General features: G+C 37.7%; 1 protein-coding gene across 6 annotated transcripts in view; it reads left to right on the top strand.

Moving 5' to 3' along the window:
• Positions 1 to 25,291, top strand: part of CEP192 (centrosomal protein 192) — a 77,228-nt gene extending 51,937 nt beyond the window's left edge. For 5 of the 6 annotated variants that reach the window (XM_088130557.1, XM_088130558.1, XM_088130553.1 and 2 more), the window contains 13 exons: positions 257 to 366; positions 1,664 to 1,805; positions 3,346 to 3,515; positions 3,804 to 3,927; positions 5,158 to 5,263; positions 9,079 to 9,277; positions 14,506 to 14,585; positions 15,524 to 15,619; positions 18,408 to 18,527; positions 18,954 to 19,072; positions 19,817 to 19,925; positions 20,299 to 20,357; positions 24,236 to 25,291. In XM_088130557.1, coding sequence (XP_087986683.1) covers positions 257 to 366; positions 1,664 to 1,805; positions 3,346 to 3,515; positions 3,804 to 3,927; positions 5,158 to 5,263; positions 9,079 to 9,277; positions 14,506 to 14,585; positions 15,524 to 15,619; positions 18,408 to 18,527; positions 18,954 to 19,072; positions 19,817 to 19,925; positions 20,299 to 20,357; positions 24,236 to 24,374 — 1,573 coding nt within the window. In that variant the 3' untranslated portion in view covers positions 24,375 to 25,291. The remainder of the gene's footprint in view (positions 1 to 256; positions 367 to 1,663; positions 1,806 to 3,345; positions 3,516 to 3,803; positions 3,928 to 5,157; positions 5,264 to 9,078; positions 9,278 to 14,505; positions 14,586 to 15,523; positions 15,620 to 18,407; positions 18,528 to 18,953; positions 19,073 to 19,816; positions 19,926 to 20,298; positions 20,358 to 24,235) is intronic. The other variant, XM_088130556.1, reaches the window with a different exon arrangement.
• Positions 25,292 to 26,383: the final 1,092 nt, after the last annotated feature.

Here is a 26,383-nt window from a genome sequence, read left to right as displayed (position 1 = left end):
CATTGATGCTTACAGTACTGGATAATGACTTTTTCCTTGTAGAATCAAAATTATATTGATTTTAAACTTCATCCATTTTTACATCTTGTTCGTATATTACAAAGAGCAGCTTGGCAGTAGCTTGTTAGTACTCCTGGATATGCTGCTTTTAAACTGGTACACCTGAATTCACTAGTTTTATAGAGTATTTCTCCTTTATCAACTGTTTCATAAAACTAATGGGACCTTTAAAATAATTTTAAAATATTCTACTTAGAGCTATACAGCATAAACCTGAACAATTGCAGAAAATACTTTCTCCTAATAATCCAGTACTAAATATTAAATTTGATGAAGAATTTCCTGGAGAAGAACTCGTGGACGAAGGTATGCTTGGTCATTCTGAAATTCTGTATAATTTATATAATCTGTATATACTTAAAATGCAGTACTTTCCCATGTGTTCCTCTCTCATTTTCTAAATATCTAAATAAAATTGTAGTATAAAACCAATACAGCTGTATTCTTAACAGTAATTAAAGAGATCTGATTCTACTGACATTGATTCTACTTCCTCCAGGGCAATTATCTCTCCCCCTCTCCTTCTGTCATGATTCTGTAGTTACTATGATTCACATTCATTGGGGTTTGACATGCTCTGCATATCATCATTTGATTGAGTGAATTGTCAGTCAGACATTTTTACTAATTTGCTTTGAAGTTCCTAACAGTTGTCCTTTTTGAAGTTAATTTTTGACTTTTGCAAAAAGCTGTTTCCTAAATTATAGTTCCTAGGCAGCACTAAGTAGCTTATTAATATTTTTGGCATTTGATTAGTATTAGTATTTTTATTTGGTATGCACTTATATCTAAGCTCAGAACTAGACTTATTTTCCCCCCACAATAACCCTTCTGTAAGGTAGGTTGGGCTGAGAGAGAGTGACTGGACCAAAGTCACTTTCAGCCCTTCAAGGCAGGCCAGGTCAAGAAACAGATACCACAGGGATTCCAGGAATGCTACTTTATTTCATAATAATAAAGAGACAATCTTGAAAGCCTGTTCATCTTTCTCTTTGTCCCATTTTATACTAAGGTGGGGTTACTTTGAGCTTTGTTCTCACACTTGCTTCATCTTTGGACTGTGTAATCTGTTTTCCAAATCCTTTAGTGGCTCCTTTCTTCCTTCTCTGAGGTCAGCTCTAAATTCCTTTACAGTCACTCATTGAGCTTCTGTGACTGAGCGTAGACTCAAACTTGAGTTTTCCCATTGCTGTTCCAATACTTTAACCCATCATACCACATTGCTGTATGTCTACTTTACTTACCATGTACAAAAGAGCCAGTTACTTTAAGAATTGTTATAGATATTTAATGGCACTTTAGTTGGTTTTTCCATTTTTATTACATGGACAAAATTTTAAGGAAAATCTGTTTAGATGATCCAATCCCTCTCCAAAATAATCCAAAACAAATAGAAGATTCCTGCAATTCTTTGTGTTGAGTCCAAATAAGCATATTTGTTGTTGTTTTCATTACAGTTGAACTTCTCTGTGAAATCTGAGAACACATTCCACATATTTGGGGAACTATAAAGATTATTAGTTCATGAGATAGAAAACTATATTTAATGTTGGAACGATGGAACTTTTCTTTCATTAATCCAGTTTACTTAATTTTTTTCTAGGACATGACTTTCCACAACAGCTAAATGATCTCCAGTATTTTTTGACAAACATGCGAAAGATTACACTCTCTGTTGTTAATGATTCTGCTAGCATTGCATTTGATATTAGGCCATCTTCAGTACAACAAGTGGCATTGGAGAGGTAATGTCATATTTATTATTTTTTTGAAGAATCCTTTAAATTGCTATTTAATTTTAAATCCTTTAAATTGCTAATGAGCAGTTCCTTGTTAAATAAGGCAATCACAAATGAAATAAAAAATTAAATTCCAATGGCCCAATTAACATGTACCACTAAATTTTAATACTACGTATCTGAATAAAATACATTTTTAGCTCAGCCTAACTTCATGTATTCCTGATATCTTTTCTCTTTGTTCCAATTTGTTTAGAACAAAAATATAAAAATTTAGAAAATGTAACCCAGGAGTAAGAAACAGTAAAATCTAAAATTAGTCTTATATGGACTATACGGTGATACTATGGATATAGGGCTAAAGTCCCTTTCTTTCTCAGAAATTCCAGGGAAAGAACTATTTATAGTTCTAAAAGTGCTTTGAAAAACTCCATCCTGAAATGCTTTGAAAAACTCCTACCTAGGAGCTGGAAGAAGGCCATATTTCTGTGTTTCTCCTTTGGGAAATATGTGAAGTTGAGAAATTTGGAGGTGGGGGTGGGGAGAAAGGGAAGCACACGGGGTTCAAGGGAGGGGAGGAGCTTTTCTTTCTTTCTGACATTTATATGGCTGCCTTTCTTAAGCAAATAACTCTGAGTGGCTCACTATACACAGTATTTTTTTTTTTTGTCTGCACTCAGTCATTACTGACCCTGCAGTGACTGCTTGAACGAGTCCTTGCAGTTTTCAAGGCAATTGTTTCGGAAGTGGTTTGCCAGAGCCTCCTTCCTAGAGCAGAGCCCAGCTGGCGAGCGCAGGAGGCGGGGTTTCCGTTGCTTCGCACCCTTTTCGGGCGAGCACGGTTTCGTGCTTACCGGCAGCTGCTCCCGACTCCCGTGCAAGCGCCGCCAGCATTTTTCCTCCCACCGGAGTGAGAGTACCCATTTATCTACTCACGTGAGTTTTCGACCTGTTGGGTTGACAGGAACTGGGGAGGAAAGAGGAGCTCACCCTGTTTAGTGCGAAGGCTGGACTCGAACCGCCGAAGCATCAGCCATTTCTGGCCAGCAACTTTCAGCATCATTAAGCCGCTGCGCCACCGTGTCCCCCATACACAGTATTAAAAAACCATAAATCCAAGTATGGATAGATGTAATAAATACATGTAGAAAAGCCAGGGCACCTTACCCTTTATCCTCAACCACAGACTCACCGATATTGGGCTCCATTACATTTAGCCCTAAACTCACGTTTTACATCCTTTGTTTACTATAGGTAATTTACACTATGGTGGCAATCTATACAGATATAATTTTCACAGGAATATATGTTGGAATCTTTCTTTGAAGTAATGTATATGGGAAAGTTCATGTTGAACTAATGTTTTCAACTTTTGGCTAGAAAACTGTTTTAAAAATAATTCATTTATCAACGTTTGCTTGTATTAAATTATTATAAAGAGATGTTATTTTAGAAAACTAGGTTGAACTTGGTGATTGTCTTTAAATTATACCTTTCTCTCCTTATTTCTCTAGCTAGCGATTAACCAGTTTTTAATTATTTATAGACCTGGTATTCCTGAGAAATCTGGTATGACTCTGGATGTACTACCTGTTAAAGGACCTCATGGCTGTGCCCTATCTTCAAAAAATGATGTCCTAAATGAAAGTGACATTGTTTCTCATGATACTTGGACTCTTCAACCCGAATTCCTGATTCTCACAGCTCCTTCTCAAAGTAAGCAACTTAGAAAGTTTCAGTGTGCAATAAAAATATCGATTGTAACTTTTCCCGTTGATTTAGGATTATTGTTATTTGAAAAATCATCATACAGTACAATATGACAATGGGATGTGGTAATTCTCCAGCTTGAATAATTTGTTATCGATTAAGAAAAAAATGGATACCACCATATTTTGTCAAAATTTACATGTTTATTTTAGTTAACAGTAAGCATGTAAAATGTTTATAATTCAAATATTTATGGAAGATAACTGAAAACTCATGCAATTCTTATCTCAAAAGGTGGCGCAACAGTTACTAAATATACACAGATAACAAATAACTCAAACAGATCATTGAAATTTGAGCTATCATGGCCTGCTCACTGTCTTACAGTAACTCCTCAACATGGAACTATTGAACCAGGGTAGGTACTTCTGTTGTTTATGAATATTTAATGAGAACAGACAGACAGATAAATGCCTTTTGATGCAGTATTCACTTACCTGAAAGCATCATTGAATTCAGAATACATGCAAAGAATTATACTGGAAGTCTAATTAATTCCATTTTGTTATAAGAGTTTTGCTATGGCTATAAGTGTGGTACCTAATGTTGTAATCTGACTGTAATTCTTAACAAGTTACAAATTGAGTGTGTATAGAGTAAATTATATTAAATCTTTTTAATTAATTTCATTTTAATTACATTTAAATATAATTTTGTTTTTATCCTATTCCTCCAATTTCTTGAGGTGCATTTCCCAGTCAAAGAACAATATAACTGTGCTGTAGAGAGAAAGTATGTTTTTTAGTATTATGAAGCTGAAATCCTTCTGCAGGCTGCAGGAATGGAGCTGAAATCTTCAGGATTTGAGCTGTGTTCCTGCAGCTCCACAAAGGGTTTCCCCTCCCCTCCGTGTACAGAGGGGAAATCCTTCTGCAGGCTGCAGGAATGGAGCTCAAATCCTAAAGATTTCAGCTTCATTCCTGCAGCACGCAGAAGGATTTCAGCTCCATTCCCTCCACTTGCAACCTTCCCTGCTGGCTTCCCCATTGACTTTCTGGGAAGCCGGCAGAGAAGATTGCAAATGGCGATCACATGATTGTGGGGCGCTTGGCAACTGGTCGTAAATGCGAGCTGGTTGCCAAGTGCCTGAAATGTGACCGCAAAGAGGAGCGTAACTTTTTATGATGGCTGTAAAGCACCCTTTCTGAGGCCGACGTTGCTTCGAACCATCATTAAACAAACAGTCATTAAGCGAGGACTACCTGTAGTAGTATCTGTTCAAAACTAGTTAATAGCCTTTCTGTTGCATACGTGATGTCTCTTGTGTATAGTGAAAGATAGCGCAGTTAAGATCTGTAGCCAAGTTTTCCTAGCCAACAAGTTTTCCATATTGTAGATTATGTGAACATAATTTAAGGGAATTGATGAGCTGTTTTTTTATATCTGCTATAATAAAAAAAATTCTGTGGTGTTTTAGTGCATTATAGATGTTAAATGATCCATCAGTAGATGAACTTTCTCATTATAATTCCTTAACCACAGCGGTGATTTGTGATTCATCTATACAAATTAAAGTATTATAGTTTCCTATATCAAGTTTTCTCATTCTCACTTAAGTTTAAAACTAAATATTGAACTCTCTTTTTAGAAGCAGCATTTCAATTCATGTGAGTCCAAATCCATCACTCGCAGATAATAAATCAATATTTCCATGGAGCGGCCTTATGTACATACATTGTGATGGTGGACAAAAAGTAAGTGGTTCAAAAAATGTGCCAAAGTTCTAAAGAGAAAAAAAAAAGTTACCCATACCTAGTTTTAATATCTTAAGTTTCACCCATATTTTCTGAAAGATATTGGGAGGGAGTGCTGAGAAAAATTGCAATGGAATAACAAATACAGTGGTACCTCGGTTCACGAACTTAATTCGTTCCACGATTCTGGTTGCGAACCGAATTGGTCGCAAACCGAATCAAATTTCCCCATAAGGTTCAATGTAAATAAGGTTAATCCGTTCTGAACCATATGTATTTTTTTTTAACCACAAAAATATGAAACAAAGTATAGTATAGTACAGTATGAAGAGAGAGAACACTAGCCTTGCTTGAGGCGACTTCTGGCATGGAGGACAGGAAGGCGGGTGGGGAGGCGGTTATTGTTTGGAGGGACAGCCCCCCTCACCTACAGGAAGCCATGACCACGTGTCAGAGCAGGGAAGATGGCTGCGGGTCGTGTTCATCACTGATGCGGAGTTCGCGAACGGAAGCAAAATTTTGCGAACGGTGCTGTTTCTGAACCGAATTGTTCGTGAACAGAAGCGTTCGTGAACCGAGGTATTAATGTATGAATCTTTTAACTCTATTTGGGAGGCCTAGAGGGGCTTTGCACTTATTAGTGGAAAAAATAAGACTCTTCAGGTATTTAGGCATTTCTGATTTATCCCAGCATGAGAAATATTGATTATCAAACTCAGCACAGTTTATTGATCTTTATTCTAGGCAATATGGCAACATTATAGGAGCAGCAATGATACTCTGAAAGATGGTGAGCATTAGAGCTCTTCACATAATAAACAAAACCCCACATTTTGCAAATTTCCACAGATACCTTCTAATTGGAAGTATATTGGGATTATTCCAAACTGTTGCATAACACATACAAATTTAGATAATCTTGATCAATATCAATAAGATGCAGCATATCATCTACAAATAATAATTTATGTTCTACATTGCCCCTTAATATTCAAAATATTGATTGCCTGACAAATAGGGTACTGTTTCCAAAACTAGGTTAAATAGACAAGATAAAGGACATCATTCACATTTTAATCCAGCTAATAAAAACTGGAATCAAATTTTAGCATTACAGGTAGTCATCGCTTACCAACTACCTCGTTTAGCAACCATTTGAAGTTACAGTGGTGTAAAAAAAAAAAAAAGCTCTGTGACCAAGACTTGCATTTACAACCGTCGCAGTGTCCCACATGATTGCCATTTGAGCACTTCACAGTCAGCAGACATATACGATCCTCACATTTTGTAGTCATGTGATCACCATTTGCGTGTTTTCCAACTGGTTTGTGACAAGCAAAGTTAATGGAAAACATGGTAATTCCAAAGTAGGAGTTATTTTTCAAGTTTACTGAGTTGAGATTCATTTTTTCTTGCTGTATAAAGCACGTGATAATCCAGCCCCATATAGAAGTCTTGAAAATATTCCAGATAGTAATTAAATTTGTTGCTTGTTAAAAGCTTATTTTAAATGATTAATAAAGTATAAATCTTTTAATAATCACACATTTGAACTAATAAAACAGACTTCCCAAAAAACAATGTTATCCGGGCATGATCAGATATAACAATAGAACTTATAGTTATCTAATTAATTAAGGATTGAGATACAAACGAATAGGTCAGGAGCAAGTCTTGTAAGGGGTTGAAGAAAAATACAGTCTTGTAGTGATGAATTCAAATGTTCCATATAGGTAGATTTAAAGATTCTACGTATGTGATATAAATGTACTTGATATAGTATCATGATCCATCATAAAAACAAAAAATTGATTAAAATTACTAGCTATAATTAGCTGATAAAAAGTATATTTTCAAGTAAAAAGATAAGCAAATCATCTACGCAAAACTTACATTTTATTCTTAAATGGACCATAAACATTAATCTGGGTGTCCAAATATCTAATCACTAAAATTTTTTAAAAAATCAGATATGTCTTGGTTCTACCACTAGGTTAAAAAAAAGTACTAATCAGAATTATTACTTCCCTAGCCAAAAATTATATTAAAAGATGTCAACATTCTTGAGCTGCAGCTAGCCGCTCTGTGCATTTGATGAAGTGAACAGGAGCTCACAGAAGTTTACGCCTTTTAATAACATTTGTTAGTTGGAAAAGATGCTACCAGATTTCTTCTGACTTGCCATCATAGACTACTCTCCTTCGATGTCTGCTTTTCTAGCAAAGTTTGAATGCTGCCCAAAGTCACTTGTGTGAGATGGGTGGCTATTTAAATGTGATATAAAAATAAAATAAATAAAACTACCATAGATATCAATCTGACTGGTCTGTCCCCCCAATAAGAAATCTTATCAGGAAAAATAAAGAGTTTCCTGCAGAAAGCAATTTCACTTTTTAAGTGAACCAATTAAGAAAGTTTCCTTCCTTTCTTGGACAAATATTGAGGCCTATTACTTTCCACAAAACAATAATGATATAAATATAAAGGTAATGTATGTCAATTTTACTGAGTCACTATATCCACTATATATGGACCAAGGAAAAGAGGGGAAAAAGTACAGTGGTACCTCGGGTCACGAACTTAATTCGTCCCGCGACCCGAATTGGTCGCGACCTGAATCAAATTTTCCCGTAAGGTTCAGTGTAAATACGGTTAATCTGTTCTGACCCCTACGAATTTGGTCGCCAACTGATTTTGGTCGCGTCCCAAATCAAATTTTCCCATAAGGTTCAATGTAATTATGGTTAATCCGTTCTGAACCATATATATATATATATATTTTAAAATCACAAAAATATGAAACAAAATACAGTACAGTGCAATAAGAAGAGAGAGAACGCTAACCTTGCTCGAGGCAACTTCTGGCGTGGAGGACAGGAAGGCGGGTGGGGAGATGGTTATTGCTTGGAGGGAGAGTCCCCCTCCCTACAGGAAGCCACCACCACGTGTCACGGCAGGGAAAATGGCCTCGGATCCTGTTCATCACCCGATGCGGAGTTCGCGGATGGAAGCAAAATTTTGCGAACGGTGCTGTTCGTGACCAGAATTGGTCATGAACAGAAGCGTTTATGACCTGAGGTACCACTGTATTCAGTAATCTGAGAGATACTTTTAACAATTCTTAATTTAAAAAAAGATAGAACAAAACCTCACAATCATATTTTTTAAAAGAAACCATTTTCAATAGCATCTGGATCAAGATATTTTTCTTACTCATCTAGTATTGAAAAACAAAATGCTGGATATGTCTGGGGGAAGGGGAAAGGGAGGATGCTTCGTGTCTTATCAGTATTTTAGCGGCATCAGCCAACATGGTAATTGCATTTGCAGCTTGACACATCTCTCTTGTTTTATCTTTGATATTTATCTGTAGCCCAGTTCTATGACTCCAGAAAGTCAGAACAGATAGGATACTGAAAATAAGTCCTACTGAATTCTTTTTTTGTTCATTTGTATGATTAGAGAAAATCTTTCATCTTCCTTGCAATATGAAAATTTCCTCTAAGGCACAATATACTCTTCTGTTTACCAGCTGAAGGGTACTAATCCTTAAGTCTATAAATGATAGACTTAAATCCTTCTATTGAGCAATAAATAGTTTTAAAAGATTTAAAAACATATGTTCTATAAGCTGTTGATAGGCTTGCTTGTTAGCTGGTTACATTTATTATTTTCACATTGCAATTGAATAGTAGTTAGTTCCATAATACGTTTGGGTATGTGCATTACGTGGCAATTCAAATATGGATACATATGTTAACATGAGACAAATCATATGAAAAGTTGTGAATTTTATGTCTTTCTATTATGCATAGTTTGTTAAGGTTCAGATTCGGGAAAATATCAATGAAAAGTCATCTGAAAAGAACTCACTAACTGCTAAAATGGGAACTCATCAACAACAGTCTGAACTTTCTGTTACTCCCATGCAACCATGCCAGAAACAGCTGACCAAACTTGAAGTAAAAAATCGGACTATATTTTTTCCTGAGACAAAATCTGGTGAACACTCAGGTAAATTTTGACTTACGTTTATTGGTATCCTCGTGGCACATGTTTTTTAGTGGCCTGGTATGGCTGCTGAAAGAGAGAAAAAGAGAAAAAGCTCAGTTCTAGCCTTGCTGGTATGCTGTCATGCGGGCTGATGAGCTGAACTGGCTGCTAGCCAGGACTGTTGTGGAATAGATGTAGACAGCATACCCATTGGTTTATAGGTATTGGGGACTGCAGCCCTGGGGGAACACCCACCTCCTCAGTTGCTCGGGGACATGCTGTTGGTCTAACCCAGAATTGGAGAGAAGTAACCTGAGTTACCAAGAGAGCAAAAGGAAGGAGAGAAAGAAGGAGAGGAGAGAAAACGAGGGAAGAAATGAGAGAAAACACAAACTACAAAGACTTGTAGAAGGGAGCAGCTGGGGGGTAAAGCTGATGTGAGTGTGCGGAGCATCTGTCAGTTCCCGAGTCGAGAGGGAGAAGAAAATTTAACAGGAGGCTTCCCTGGAAGTGAAATCCCAGAGACAAAGCCTTTACCCAAGATAGAAAGGAGGGAAACAGCTGGCTAGGGACAGAGGGTCCGAGTCTTTGGCGAAGCCCTAGTCTTTGGAGAAGGACTGGGCAGGAGATGAGAGGTTCATCCCCCAACGGAGAAGACGCAGATGATAATTGGCTGAGCGGATCCAAGGAAAGGAAACAAGCAGCGCTGAGCACACTTACAGCAACTTTACTCTCCAGCCGTTCCCTTCTACAACAGTCTTTGTAGTTCATGTTTTCTCATTTCTTCCCTTGTTTTCTCTCCTCTCCTTCTTTCTCTCCTTCTCTCCAGCATGTTCCTTCCTTTTACTCTCTTGATAACTCGGGTTACCTGAGGGACTGTCTTTTCCCAATAGTTTCTACCCGTCCAATCTGGCCCAGCAGGTTGGGCATGCTGCGGGTCCTATCAGCCAAGGAATGTTGACTGGCAGGAACCAGGAGACATGCCTTCTCTGCTGTAGTCCCTGCCCTTTGGAACACCCTCTGTTCAGAGATTAGGCTGGCCCGACCCTGTTGGCCTTTCATAAGGCTTTAAAGACCTGGCTATGAGGGGAATAGACTCTGGGAGGAAGACCTAAGAAGACAGCCAACACTGGTTAGAAGCTGGGATCTTGTTGTAAATACCTATTGTAAATAGTTTTGCTGTATACAGTCTAGTAAAGTAAAAGCATAAAAACCTCAGCTGTCTTGGTTTCTCTGTATCAATTGCCATCCTTGTAACCCTACAAATCAAGTTCTTAGAGAACCCAGTCACACTGTGACAATCCTACTCAGATTCCTTCCATTAATTTAACTTGGCCTAATATACCATTTCAGTGTGGTTGACAAAATTAGCTACATGTGGAATACAGATCAAATGCAAACTGACTTTTCATTATAGCCCAGAGGCCAGAAAGCATTACAACATTTTATCGGGCGGGAAACTCCTAACTGTTATAACATAGCCACTTATGCTAGATTGGATATTGCATTTAATAGGTCTGCAAAGAGGCATTGATCTAATTTACTATTTTTCTATCCCAGTATTGAAGATCACCCAGTATTATTGTTCTTTTGCTGCCCTTTTTTAAATGTTTAAATTCTTAACCTTCATCTTTTAATATGTCTTAAGATACAAAGTATACACATACACACATTTTCAGTTCATTTGAACTCTGTAACAGCCATTGGTTTGCTTAGGTACTCATTCCTAGTTTCATAAGCTATTTTTGATGGTGGGAGAAAGCACTACGGTCAAGCATCTCTCTTGTTCACTTTTATTTTGGCATGTATTAAACCAGAGATGTCATATCTAAATACAGTGCATTCAGAAAGTATTCAGACCCCCTTCACTTTTTTCAATTTTGTTATGTTGCAGCCTGATACTGCAATCGTTCAAATTCATTTTTTTCTCATTAATCTACACTCAGTGCCCCATAATGACAAAGTGAAAACAGAATTTTAGAAATGTCTGTAAATTTATTAAAAAGGAAAAACTGAAATATCACATTGGCATAAGTATTCAGACCCTTTGCAACAACACTTGAAATTTAGCTCAGGTGCCTCCCATTTCTCTTGATTTTTGCTGAGCTGTTTCTACACCTTGGAGTCTACCTGTAGTAAATTAAATTGATTGGACATGATTTGGAAAGGCACACACCTCTCTATAGAAGGCCTCACAGCTGACAATGCATACTGTATCAGAGCAAAAGCCATGAGATCACAGGAACTGCCTGCAGAGCTCAGAGACAGGGTTATTGCAAGGCACAGATCTGGGGAAGGCTACAAAAAAATTCTGCTGCACTGAAGGTTCCCAAGAGCACAGTGGCCTCCATAATTCTCAAATGGAAGAAGTTTGGCACAACCAAGACTCTTCCAAGAGCTGGTTGCCCGGCCAAACTGAGCAATTGGGGGAGAAGAGCCATAGTAAGAAAGGTGACCGAGAACTTGATGGTCACTCTGACTGAGCTCCAGAGATCCTGTGTGGAGATGGGACAAAGTTCCAGAAGGACAACCATCACTGCAGCCCTCCACTGATCTGGGCTTTCTGGCAGAGTGGCTAGACGGAAGCCTCTCCTCAGTGCAAAACACATGAAAGCCTGCTTGGAGTTTGCAAAAAAGCACCTGAAGGACTCTCAGACTGTGAAGATGATTATTCTCTGGTCTGATGAAACCAAGATTGAACTGTTTGGCCTCAATTATAAACGTTACATCTGGAGGAAACCAGGCACTGCTCATCAGCTGCCCAATACCATCCCAACAGTGAAACATGGCGGTGGCAGCATCATGCTGTGGGGGTGTTTTTCAGCAGCAGGGACTGGGAGACCGGTCAGGGTTGAGGAAGAGCTGAATGGAGCAAAGTACCGAGATATCCTCAATGAAAACCTGTTCCACAGTGCTCAGGACCTCAGACTGGGCCGAATGACAACAATCCTAAGCACGCAGCCAAGAAAACACAGGAATGGCTTAGGGACAACTCTGTAAATGTCCTAGAGTGGCCCAGCCAGAGCCCTGACTTGAACCCTATTGAACATCTCTGGAGAGACCTGAAAATGGCTGTCCACCGACGGTCCCCATCCAACCTGACTGAGCTTGAGAGGATTTGCAAAGAAGAATGGCAGAAAATCCCCCAATCCAGGTGTGCAGAGCTTGTGTCATACTGAAAAAGTCTCAAGGCTGTAATTGCTGCCAAAGGTGCTTCAACAAAGTACTGAGTAAAGGGTCTGAATACTTAAGTACATGTGATATTTCAGTTTTTCCTTTTTAATAAATTTACAGACATTTCTAAAATTCTGTTTTCACTTTGTCATTATGGGGTACTGAGTGTAGATTAATGAGAAAAAAAATGAATTTGAACAATTGTTGTATCAGGCTGCAACATAACAAAATTGAAAAAAGTGAAGGGGGTCTGAATACTTTCTGAATGCACTGTATTTGCCTGTTATATTAGCCTGCCCCACTCAATCCAGCAGAAGGGGCGTGTTGCGGACCCCACAAGGAATTTTGACTGGCGGGGTCTAGGAAGAGGGCCTTTTCTGCAGTGGCCCATGCTCTATAGAACTTACTACCCCAGGTGTGGTGCGCCCCCACTCTCATGGCCTTCAAGAAGAGTGAAATCTTGGCTACGCCTGAGGGCCTGATGGGGGCTTGTATCATTGGAATTGGCTCATGGGGTAATTGATTCTACTCCCCAACATCTTGAATTTTAAGTCTTTTTATGTGTATAGTCTTTTTATATAGTTTGATTTTTTCGCTAATTTAATGTGGATATTTATATTTTTAACTGTTTTAGAGGTTTGATTTTAATTGTGAGCTGCCCAGAGTCATCCTCTGGGGGAGATGGGCAGCATATAAATTTAATAAATAAAATAAATAAATGCAAATACTATGGTTTAATCCTGTAGATATCAAACTAGAAACAGCAAGGGTATGTATGCTCAATTCTTTCTAGGAATGACTATCGAAAAGCATACCATTAAGAATCAGACAACTTATATCTTAGAATGGCTTCATTTCTTGCCCACAATTGTGTGGTTCCCAGTTTTTTATTATATGATAGACAACTTGATTAATTTCATACTTTTGAAAAATGAAAGTAATTGAACACCTTCCATTGGTCTATTTCTGCATAAAGAAAAAGTCTTCAAAGATGCATATCATTATCTATATCATTACAGATTATTCACTGTTTTTGGTGAATTAATATTTGTGGCTTTCAACCCTTAAATTGAAAAGATAAGGAGTGCCGGTAGTGGAAAGATGCTATATTGTAGATCAGTTTATTGTCTGGGTTCACACTTTACACCAAGACACAAAGTGATTAAATTTAGTTAGGTTTTGTATGTGTTATAAATCCAATCATAGTGGTATCTTAAATATAGTTTTTAATTTGGCATGTGATATAAATCCAGCCAATAAAACATTGTTTAAACAAATCCTGGTTTAGTGCACTGTGCGAACCCAATCATTGTCATTGTACCTTTTGTTGAATGTTGAATGCCAGGTTATCAGAAGTCATATAAACCTGGTATTTGTATAATTGTTTACAAACTGGGCCTTTCTATCTTGGCTGTAGAATATAGTATGAAAATTTTAAAAAATTATGGTCTCCTGTAGCCTTCACTCTCTCTCTCTCTATGAATGAATGAATGAATGAATGAATGAGTGGAAGTATGAACTAGTCTTTGTGTTTAATTAATTTGAAAGGTCCCACCTACTTTGAAATAAGCCCCATCTGCCTCTCAAAATCATATGCAGTTCTCAGACTTCTGCTATGCTGTACACTCCAACGTCAAGGAAATCTTTTATTTTGCAAGTACTTACATGAGTGCTGGCCTTACAACTGAAAGTATGAACTGTGCAACTCTTCAGATCCAGTCCTCAAAAAATGCCTCAGAATATGTTGGAATAAGAACATAATGCCTGTCTGTATTGCTTGAAAGCAGCTGAAAAGTCAGCTGCTTCAAGGTGTGGAAGTTCCATGGAATAATTGTATTTCCACATGTTACAAAAGCACCTTTGGAATATTAAATCCGAAGTTCTGTGCAGCCCAACTGAACGGTAGAAAACTGCATTCTTATGTTGACCTTGGTCTTCTGTAGAAAGCAACAGTACTATAGTTATAATTTATTATCATTCCTGATCAAATTAGCAACTTAGATTTTCAACAAACTGTTTTTCTGTGACTGTTGTGAAATTTACCATTAGCATTTTATTGTTTGGTCATTTTACAGAGAAATATCTAGAGATTGAAAATAATGGAGATGAAATTTTGAAATGGTTTTTGACTTCCTTTGCACCACCTTATGTCAAGGTTAGTAAAAAAGATCTCGTTTTCAAAATTGGGACAAGAAAACACTTCTTTTTGGAAGAAAAAATTCTAGATATGTTCTAGTGAAGAAATAATAACCTGGTCATTTAAGTAGTTTGTTTTGTTTAGGTGGTTTTTTTTACTGCTCTTTATTGTCATGAGAATGGCTGCAACTGATTATTAAACATGGTTTATTCAAAGCACCATGTGGGCTAACATGCTTTTCATTCTTCAGTTGAAAAACTAGTTAACCGTGACATCTGAACTAATATAATTACAGCTGTTGCTAACTTACATATTGCTGATGTAAAAGTTTACATCAAATCAGAAAGTGAAATCATTTGTATTAAGTTACTTTCAAATAAAAAGTTATGCTTCATATTATTACAGAAAACAAATTGCATATTTCATTCTATAATACTGATTTGCTTTAATAAGAAAGTATTTTCTTACAGGGACAATTTGTTAAACATAATATGTAGAAAATCAGTAATGTCTCCAGAAGAGCAGTTGTGGGTAGAATGTTTTTGTAAGGCTCTGTTACTAAGTCTACCTGCTTTTTATTTAAAAAAAAATTAGAATTGATCCAACACTTGTTTGAAAATGTGCTGAATAAAGGCAGTGTGTATCAGGCTTAAACCCATCATCCTTCGTTTGTTGATACGCAGTACTTTCTTATATGAAGCTCAGCTGTTGAATCTACAGGTGATAGATAAATGTTGTACACAATAGAACTAGTTAAAATTTGAAATAATTTGAAGTATTTCATGATAACAATATTGGCAAACAGGAAGACCAATTTTCACATAGTGGTTATGCCATGAAATTAGTATCTTACTGAAATTCAGCATATCTAGCCAATCAAAAGCAGTGTAATTAAAGATGATTTAAATACTGATTTATACAATTAATAGTTTTGATTAATAATTGTTTAATTTTAGGGAGTTGATGAAAGTGGAGAGGTCTACAGAGCTACATATGCTGCTTTCCAATGTTCCTATCTTTCAGGTACTCTTGAAATTTATGGGAAAGAAAAAGTAAGTCACTAGTTGATTATGTTCATATTAATTCACTGCATTTTTAGTTGATTTTACTTTAAAGGAAAACAAGATGTCTTAAAGTTCTAGGTTATAATTGATAATATTCATGAAACATCACAGGCTGTTGTGGAAACATCTATTTTGAAAATAAATCAAACATTTCAGTAAGATTTGATTATTATTTAGTCTCAAATATATGGAAGTGTTTTCTTTGAATATATTGCACAAAATGATGTTTCACATTCACAATTATTCTGGAGTAGTTGCTGTTCCATTATCTTTGCCCCTTATGCTACCCCTAGCATTCAGGTAACATAGTTTTGTTTTCCTTCAAATTATTCTATGTTATCATGTTACTAGGGCTGTGGAGAGCCAGGATTTCAAGGGCAAAATCTGATTAGGCACATAACATACCACCTCTTGGGAATACCTTAAAGCAAATATGTCTTTAAGTTCACATGGCTGTCCTCTACAGCTGATGTGCCAACCCAGGAAAATACGTGCTTGGTTTAAGAAGTTTCTAGTAGATGCTCTGTGGGTGCTCTGAATCACACTTTACCCTTTGAATGTCTGCCTAGCCCTACTTGGTATCCATGCAGTCTTTTTAGGATTCACAGAGCTGAAGGGTCACCTGGCATCCATTATTAGCTAGATTAATTTTAACTTTGTGACCTTGTTACCAAATACTGGGGCAAATCTGGCAGCTGAGCAGAAAAAAATGGTGAAATACATGCCCAAGATAAGGTCTTTTGAATGAAAAATATTAAAAATGAGTAACTAAACTTGTTCAGAATACAGGGAATCACAATGGCCTCGTTTTTATATCTCCTTCTGGTAAAATATGCCTCTTTCTTTGTCCTGAAAAGATTTAGAAACATTTCCTCTTCAGTGTTTTCTACTTTAAGAACCTTTTTATCAAAAGTTCATTTTCATTCTGTTGTTTTTAGAGGGTACTAATATTCTAAAGCCCTTGGCCCACTGCAAAAAAATTCTGTTCCTTTTTCTCTATGGCATCTTTTCCTTTTCTTGATTCAAACAATGAAGTGTGTTTGCTATACAAATTTATAAAGAAGGAAGTGGAACAGATCAGAGGCATAAGACAAGACAATAGGACAGCTCCTTCTGGGAAACTAGCTGTTGCCATCTCCAGTGCCTACAATTAGTTTCAGTCCCCACCTGTCCCATCCCAACCATTTCTGTGTGATGTATTTTTCATAGTGACCACTAGGTGATAGCAAAGAACAATAGATGCAGCTTTTATACTCCCAAATGGCTGAAAAAGGCTCATAAACAAAGTGGATATATTTTTCTAATACAATTTTTCTGCAGAGTAGATATAGAGGCATGTTAGGTTTCTAGGCCAAGGAAAGTATTACTGTAAAGACACATAAAAACCAACATTATGATCATGGGCCATTATAGCTGTTGCATCCATTTGCTAGAGCCCTCTTAGACAGCCCCCTGCCTACTTAGTGAATATAGTGTAGTTCACATGTTCTCCTGTATCATAATGAGCCAGTGTGGGGTACTGATTAATGTGTTGTTCTGGCATGGAGGAGGCCCAGGTTGAAGTCCACCCTCAGCTACAGAAATTCACTGAAGAATTTGGGGCCATTCACTCTCTTTCAGCCCAATCTACCTTATAGGACTGTTGTCAGGAAAAACAAAGGAGGGAGTGTTAAGTTTTCTGCCTTGAGTTCCTAAAAAGGAAGGACAGGATAAACCCTAACATTAAATTACTTTTGCTTCAGTGTCAGCTATGTGCCCCAGGCATTATTTATTTATTAAATTTATATGCTGCCTAGCTCCCCAATCCGTGGTTAGCATATCTGAACCCACCCAGTTGTAGCTAAGTCAGCAAAGTGGTGTTAAACAAACTGGTCTGGAGTTTGGAGTAGCCTCAAACCAGAGGAACTTCTAGTAAGGACCGTGTATTCTCCTTCATAAGTGAGGCTTGTACTAAAATCTGTGTTCAGTAATGCCTGTGGGTCTTATTGCATGATGCAAAAGAGAATAGCAATATTACACTAAAGACTGGAATATTTGCCTGAAATTATTATTGACACATGTCACTACTACTACATTGGCTGCCAGTTGGCTTCCACGTACAATTCAAGGTGCTGGTTGTTACCTTTAAAGCCTTTCATGACATAGGACCTGGTTATCTGAGGGATCACCTTTCTCCAATTGTTTCTACCCACCCAGTATGTTCGGGCTGAGTCGATGAACTCCACGTCCCTTCTATTAAATATTGTCACCTTATGGGACCTAGGAAGAGTGCCTTCTCTGCTGTGGCCCCCACCCTTTGGACTGTTGTACATTGCCCAGAGTCACTTTTTGTGAGATGGGTGGCCATAAATTTGATTGATTGATTGATTGATAAATAACATTCCCTCAGAGATAACAGATGGCACCTTCTCTCCTGGGGTTCCAAAAAGCCCTTAAAACCTGGCTTTGGTCCCAGCCTTGGGGTTAATGTGTTGTTGGGGAAGTGCAGATGTGCTTAATTTTAATGGTTGTTTTTAGTCCAGGCTGTCTTGTTTCATTTTGTTTGTTTTTAATTGTTTAATTATTAATTATATTTTGTAAGCCACCCAGAGTCCATTGGAATGGGTGGCTATATTAAATCCAAATAAGTTTTGCAGTGTGTGTGTGTGTGTGCTTTGAAAATAAAATCATTTATAATGTCAGCTATAGTCCAAATATAATTCACCATTTTATTAATGCAATCAACTTTGGTAAAATAATTATACATATACAATTTTCTAATTTTATTTCTTGATAGATTATAGTGTCCTTTTTACCTAGAGATAAAGGGCACTATTCTCAGTTTTGGGATCTTGAGTGTCACCCATTTCATGAGCCTCATTTGACAGACAAATACAGGCTTCAGTTTTGTGGAATGGTAAGTATATGAATGATATAGTTAATTTTTGATTGGATTAAATTCATAATTAACAGATTTCTTTGTCATAAGATGGAAGAAGAATGAAAACAAAAACACCTCTGTGGTAAAGAATGTGTGTGTTTGTGCCTAATTGCTTTCTGATTAAAGGCTTAAAATGAACAATTTAAATAGAATGTTTTTGTGAAGTCTTCAGTTATATACTTTGTAAAATACTAGCACTTACATCTTTTCCTACACTCTAGCAAGTATAATGATACTAACTCTAGTGTGAAACTATCAGTTTTAAAAAACAATTCTGGTTTAAATTTCTGTAGAATAAAATTAATTGGTTGATCCTGTTTCTGAATAATTTATGGTAACAAAAGCATAGTCCTTCTCTGACTAATTTATTACATTTTGTAATTTATATATTCCTTGTAACAGGGCATCCTAAGTAATAAACACTTAAAAAACAAAGTATCCACATCAGCACTGGTAAAAATCAATATTCGAGACATATCACAAAGAAGAGAATACCCCAATATATTTGATCAAAACACATGGTATGTAAATTGGATGGTTTATAAAATACTTTCTACATACTCATTCTTTGTAAACAGTGTCAATGTTTTAAATATACATTCTGTTTGGTAGTACTTCATGAGATCCACAAAGCTTATGATGCACAGCTGCTATGTAATATGGCTGTGCTTATGATGCATAGCCAGGATATGGGTAGGTTGGTTTTCATTGTGATGTGTGAACTATCCATTATGATTTATGCATCCTGATTTATGGTATAACATTATGTAGAAGCCAAGTTACTGTGGCTTATTCTACAAACTATGGGTTAAATTATGGCTTCGCATGTGACTCCTGCCATACTGTCTTATAAAATATAAATGGTACTTTTCAGTCATGATGCCCTAAAATTCAAAGCTTATTAAGTATGTAATCCTAAACAGATTTTTCCCAGGGTGTAGACTTTCCTGACCTAAGAGCAATCTTCTTAATGAGAAAGAATGCTATTTGACATTCAGAACACTTAACAATCAAGAGATGCAAAATTATGAAGCAGTCTACATCTGAATACCCTTTACTCAACTAAACATCTTAGTACAAGAATTGGAAAAAGATGCAGTTTTATTTTGCTAGCATGAAAAATAATGTTTCTTAAAACTAAAACGGTGGCATAGATGGGTCTTATAGAAGATATTTTGTAGCTTTAAGAAGCTCCCCAATTATTACAAATACTGGTTAAAACACAAAGGATTATTTTTAATACTGTTTTTCTCTTTTAAAACCAGGAAAGGGGTATATGCCCAGGAAGATGTCTATACATTTCCTCCAACTAGGGTTGGTGAATCAAGTACATTGAAAATCAGCATGAAGAATTATTCTATGTCTTCCTGCCAGGTATATTGACTTCTAAGCATTGTTTAAAGTTGCATGTGATAAGTCTTCACACTAACATACCTAATGCTTAATACTTCTTCTCATGTTAAAGTTGTTTGGACCAATGTCTTTTGCTAGTTCAGTTTCTAGTATTCATACCTTCTTTGGTTAGAAAGTAATAATTATTTATTAAAATTAGAAACCATATGAAATTTAAACCCTAGTATTGGAATGTGTATCATAATTTGTAGGCCAAGCTTAGCTATTATATTTTTTTCTCTCTGGAACCTGCATATGAATATTTTAATTGAAATTTATGTCTCCTAAGGGATTATATGCTTGCTGTGCAATGAATAAAATAACGCAAATACTTTAAACAATTATTAAATTATAGCTCAACTTTAGAAGCCCCGGAGAGCCTTTTTATATCAAGCATTCCCATTATAATTTGAGGTGAGTGAACATGTATTTTTTTTAAAGGGGATTGGTAGAAGGCATATACAGTGGGGCAAAAAAGTATTTAGTCAGCCACCAATTGTGCAAGTTCTCCCACTTAAAAAGATGAGAGAGGCCTGTAATTTTCATCATAGGTATACCTCAACTATGAGACACAAAATGGGGGGAAAAATCTAGAAAATCACATTGTCTGATTTTTAAAGAATTTATTTACAAATAATGGTGGAAAATAAGTATTTGGTCACCTACAAACAAGCAAGATGTCTGGCTCTCACAGACCTGTAACTACTTCTTTAAGAGGCTCCTCTGTCCTCCACTCGTTACCTGTAGTAATGGCACCTGTTTGACCTTGTTATCAGTATAAAAGACACCTGTCCACAACCTCAAACAGTCACACTCCAAACTCCACTATGGCCAAGGCCAAAGAGCTGTTGAAGGACACCAGAAAGAAAATTGTAGACCTGCACCAGGCTGGGAAGACTGAATCTGCAATAGGCAAGCAGTTTGGTGTGAAGAAATCAACTGTGGGAGCAATAATTAGAAAATGGAAGACATACAAGACCACTGATAATCTTCCTCGATCTGGGGCTCCATGCAAGATCTCACCCCGTGGGGTCAAAATGATCACAAGAATGGTGAGCAAAAATCCCAGAACCACACGGGGGGACCTAGTGAATGACCTGCAGAGAGCTGGGACCAAAGTAACAAAGGCTACCATCAGTAACACACTACGCCGCCAGGGACTCAAATCCTGCAGTGCCAGACGTGTCCCCCTGCTTAAGCCAGTACATGTCCGGGCCCGTCTGAAGTTTGCTAGAGAGCATTTGGATGATCCAGAAGAGGATTGGGAGAATGTCATATGGTCAGATGAAACCAAAGTAGAATGTTTTGGTCTAAACTCAACTTGTTGTGTTTGGAGGAGAGAGAATGCTGAGTTGCATCCAAAGAACACCATACCTACTGTGAAGCATGGGGGTGGAAACATCATGCTTTGGGGCTGTTTTTCTGCAAAGGGACCAGGACGACTGATCCGTGTAAAGGAAAGAATGAGTGGGGCCATGTATTGTGAGATTTTGAGTGAACACCTCCTTCCATCAGCAAGGGCATTGAAGATGAAATGTGGCTGGGTCTTTCAGCATGACAATGATCCCAAACACACCGCCCGGGCAATGAAGGAGTGGCTTTGTAAGAAGCATTTCAAGGTCCTGGAGTGGCCTAGCCAGTCTCCAGATCTCAACCCCATGGAAAACCTTTGGAGGGAGTTGAAAGTCCGTGTTGCCCAGCGACAGCCCCAAAACATCACTGCTCTAGAGGAGATCTGCATGGAGGAATGGGCCAAAATACCAGCAACAGTGTGTGAAAACCTTGTGAAGACTTACAGAAAACGTTTGACCTCTGTCATTGAGGTCATTGAGATGAACTTTTGATATTGACCAAATACTTATTTTCCACCATGATTTGCAAATAAATTCTTTAAAAATCAGACAATGTGATTTTCTGGATTTTTTTTCTCATTTTGTGTCTCATAGTTGAGGTATACCTATGATGAAAATTACAGGCCTCTCTCATCTTTTTAAGTGGGAGAACTTGCACAATTGGTGGCTGACTAAATACTTTTTTGCCCCACTGTATCTGGAGATATGTTTGTTTTCACTTTGGCTTGCTTTAGTTTTTTCCAAAAGTCCAGTCATTCTAGATTTCATAATAAAGAGCATTATCAGTTTCCTTTATTACTAAAAATTTTATTATTAGTAGTAATATGGAATACATTTTGCACAAATAGAATGAGAATTGTAAGAGGGGTGGGTACCTAAAAAAAATTACATACCTGTGAAAATGAAAATTTGCAAAATATTTTACTGTTTTGGCCTTTTTTATCTGCAGAAGTTTCAAAGTGAGCCATAGTAAATGCTCTGGAACTCTACACAGATTAGTCAGTGAGGGAATCACTGTCTCTAATATGGATGTGCAGCCTGCAGCCTTGGCCACTAAAGAGTGACCTACGGAGTTTCCCTGCTGATTAATATAATCAGTTGGCTAGTATGAATTAGATCATTGGTCTCTGATCAAATCAATGCCAGTCAATTGATCACTGTTTCACTCTTCCTCCTTGTGCCCCTATTTAAGTCATTGGGAGGGAGGAGCACAGAGTGCTTGTATGTGTACATTAGTGAGCGTGAATGCATTTAAATGTTTGAATATCATCCCTTGGGGTGAAAATACTGGTCGCCTATAGCAGCAGCAAGCAATCCTTTTCAGTCCATGGATCCACATTTTTTAAAAATATTTTGGCCCCTGAGAACTGCAGAGGAATATACCTGGTGACATAACATCCCAGAGTAAGTGGGACTGAACATAATTGCCCCCCCCCTTTTTTAAGAAATGTAAATTGCCTTACAGAAACTTAACATCTCCATTACTATTCTTAATTTTGCATTAAGAGGGAAAATCTCGTCATTGAAAATTGTTCAGTTTGCTGCCAAAATTTGGCAGGATGGTCTGGGAACGTGCTGGGTGCTGCTTGTGATCCACAGATTTCCTATCCTGTTCTAGCTTCTTTTTAGCTTACTTGATGGCCCTAGGCACGCTTACTTGTCAGACATGTATGTTTCTCTTAAATAGTGTTGATGTTTTAGAAGAAATTGTAGTCATTATTAACTACAGGTAGTCCTCACTTAATGGTGACCATTCATTCACCATTCGTTCAGCAACCATCCAAAGTTGCAACAGCGCCAAACAAGTGGTGCTTACGACTGGTCCTCAAAGTTCTGGCTATTGCACCACCCCTAAAATCATGTCGCTGTGATTCGGGTGCTTGGCAACCAGCTTGCACTTATGACAGTTACAGCACCTGAGGTCATGTGATTGCCATTTGCGACCTTCCTGCTGGCTTCCCACAAGCAAAGTCAGTGAGGAAGCCAGCAGGGAAGGGTTGCCCTGGTAAGTCCGCCTGGCCTCCCTGCACTTGCACAGCATGGTGCCTTGCTTCCTTTGGCCTCCCTGTGCTCACATGGCACCCTGCTTCCTCAGCCTCCCTGTACTCGTGCAGTGCCCTCCTTCCCTTGGTCTCCCTTTGCACAGTATGGAGCTTTCCTTCCCCTGGACTCCATTCACACAGCATCATCCTTCCCTCAGCCTCCTTTCACTCATCCAATGCCCTCCTTCCCCCAGCCTCCCTTTGCTCATGCACAGCCTGCACCAGGCCTCCCACGGCACCACCCCACAGCACACCCACACTCCTTACCTGGGACTCCTGCTGCTTCCTCCTTAACGATCCGTGTGTCTTTGTCAGGTTCAGCCCAAAGAACTCCACGAGACAGTGCAAATACAGTTGTTGCGTTTATTAGCTTCCACCTCAAGACAGAAATCTCTTCAGACTGAACCTAAGTTCCCAAGCCAGCAAGCCACAACACTGTGAATTCCTTAGGGTGGTGCTAGTCTCATCTTCTTAAACTTCCCACACTCCTGTTGGGGGCTAAGGAAACACTTATCTCCCTGAGCGTGACCTTCATAACACCATTCCATCACAGTCTTAGGGTTACAATGGCCACTGGGACTGCCGGGATTGTTGTTGCTAAGCGATGTGGTCACGTGACATCGCACTTTACAACCATATCATTTAGTAATGGCAATCCCAGTCCCAATTGCTATCATCGCCCAAGCACTACCTGTATGCAGCTAAGAACACAATCCATAAAGATTGTTTCTGTTCCCTGTCCAGAATAGCACAACCAGCTGTAATATTCTAACCATTTTGATAAGAAAATACTCTGCTGGTAATAGATCTCTAGAACTTGCTTTTTCTCGACAAATCTAAGTAAAATTGAAGAAGTCTGCTAAATGCTTATCTAATTCTTACACATTTTCTTTCACAGATGTCACCACTACTGCAACTTACCAGTCCAGTTCAAACCAATGTCACCAGGCATTTTCAAATGCTTATTGGTGGTAGAGACAGATAAAAGTGGAACTCTTACTATTCAGCTAATTGGTGAGGGTTTGGCAGAACAGTAGTTAAAGACTGTTCTTAACTATATGCACTATTTCCATTTTTGTATACAAAATAAATTTGTAGGTAACTCAGGTATTTGTAAATTTTAATAAAGTAAATTTGTATGCTATCATGCAACCAGTGCACTTTGGCTGTTGAAAGCAGCATGTAAGTAACTTTTGTTTTGATTATGACTTCTCAAATGACAATGTATGCATTAAAATGTTTTTTTTAAATAAAGCTTTCTCTAAATATTTGCCATTTTACTATGTTTATTGCTAACTTTCCTTTATAGCTTTTCCATACAAAGCAGTATTTCCTGTAATAAAATAAATTTGTAAGGTAAATATTGTTGAAAGTTGCTGCCAAAGTAATATGCCCTTTGTTCATATCTGATCTGATCATTACAGCAGTTCAGGTTCACATAATATGGGCTTAGGCCAGATGGTGATGGTGTTACTAAACCTCATCTAGGAATGCTAAGGATTGAACAAGAATTTGTATGCTTAAAACTGGCAAATGTTCAGTGAATGCTTTCAGTTAAATCATTTATTTCAGACCAGCTGAAAATGATAACATTGTTACAAGGCATTTATAATACTGTAACTGTCCCAAGGACAGCCAAATTGTTCTGGATACTTTTAACTAGTGAAGCTTAAATCTGTCTAGAAGTTGAGTAATATATAAAGCTTCCAAGTAGACCACTTGATTCCCGGCTGATTGAAGAACATTAAAGTGTGACCTGTGTTGAAAGTCTTGGCGGTCAATACAACAGATCATTGACTATTGTAATAAGCATTGGTGTTATAGTCTCTACTAGGGATGTGCAGATCATAACAATATGTATTGCTTCTTGTTTTTTAGCATTTAAAATACCTGCAAACTGTTAAAAATGTGGCAGCTCCATTTAGCTATTATTCTAAAAAAATATACTGGAACTATAAAATTAAAATCAGGTGGGAAGGAGAGTTAGATGAAAATAAAGGCTATTATTAAAGGCCTTTGCCTTTTTTTTCCTCCTCATAATTCAAAAATTGTTTGAGGGAGACCCCAAATCTCCTTTCAAAGAAAGGAATTTTAGAGCAAAATAGCAATGGGATTAGAAGAGTGTTTAACTCTTTCCCTGCCATTACCTTACTCCAAACTTGTCTCCAATTATTACCTTCTGCTAGATGATTTTAGTTGCACTTCTGCACTTGAAAGCATGAATAGAATCTTACAGGCTGGGGTCATACAACATGCTGAGCCACAAACTAGCCAAGAACATTTTAGTCAAGTGTATTGTGCAAAACAGCTTCCAGTTTATGATTCAGTGTGTCATGTGAACCCAAGATTGCATTGATTGATAGGACTGTGTGCTCTTTGAAAAGGTTTCAGGAAAAGTGCTTCAAACTTCACAACAGTGCAGCAGTTCTCTGCTTTTCATTAAAGTATCCTGATCATTTTTTTAGACTTTCTCATGAGCCGGGGAAAAAAAAAATTCTGCTCTAAGAGTTTCATTAAATTTAAGGAGTGGCATTCCTTTAATACAGTGGTAAATTCGGCTAGCCACCTTGGCTAGCCACAGTAGTATTCCCAACATATAGCGCTCTAGGTGTGATTAAGTATAATTGCAAAGTATAGCTGTGGTGGCTGGTAAAGATGGGAGTCATAGTCTAACACCCTAGAAGGTCTCCAGTTGTGGATGATTTAGAGGAGGGAATGGAAGGCACTGGGAGAATTGGAAGTGGTGGGTAGATGGAATATGTCATGCTGGGCCACTGGTGGCATCTGAAGGGAAGGGATGGAAGGGAAGGCACTGGGAAGACTGGACAAGCTGGTGAGATAATGTTGCACTGGCTGTTGCTGAAAAGGTAGTCCTCTATTTGTTCCAACTGAAACTTGAAATAACCCCAGTGTTCCAGATTTCATTTCTGCTGAAACTTGGCTGACCTAAAATGGTTTGGTGGAATCAAACCTAAAATGCAAAGGTTTGTTCCTCATTCAGAACAAAACATTTTTTCTGTTGCATGCAAAGTACATCCTTAATTGA

This window comes from Python bivittatus, unplaced genomic scaffold (genome assembly GCF_059951505.1).
Source record: "Python bivittatus isolate LINGU-HERP-01145 unplaced genomic scaffold, Pbiv_v1 ctg000840_np1212, whole genome shotgun sequence".
NCBI lineage: Eukaryota > Metazoa > Chordata > Lepidosauria > Squamata > Pythonidae > Python > Python bivittatus.
This window is presented reverse-complemented; position numbering and strand designations above follow the sequence as displayed.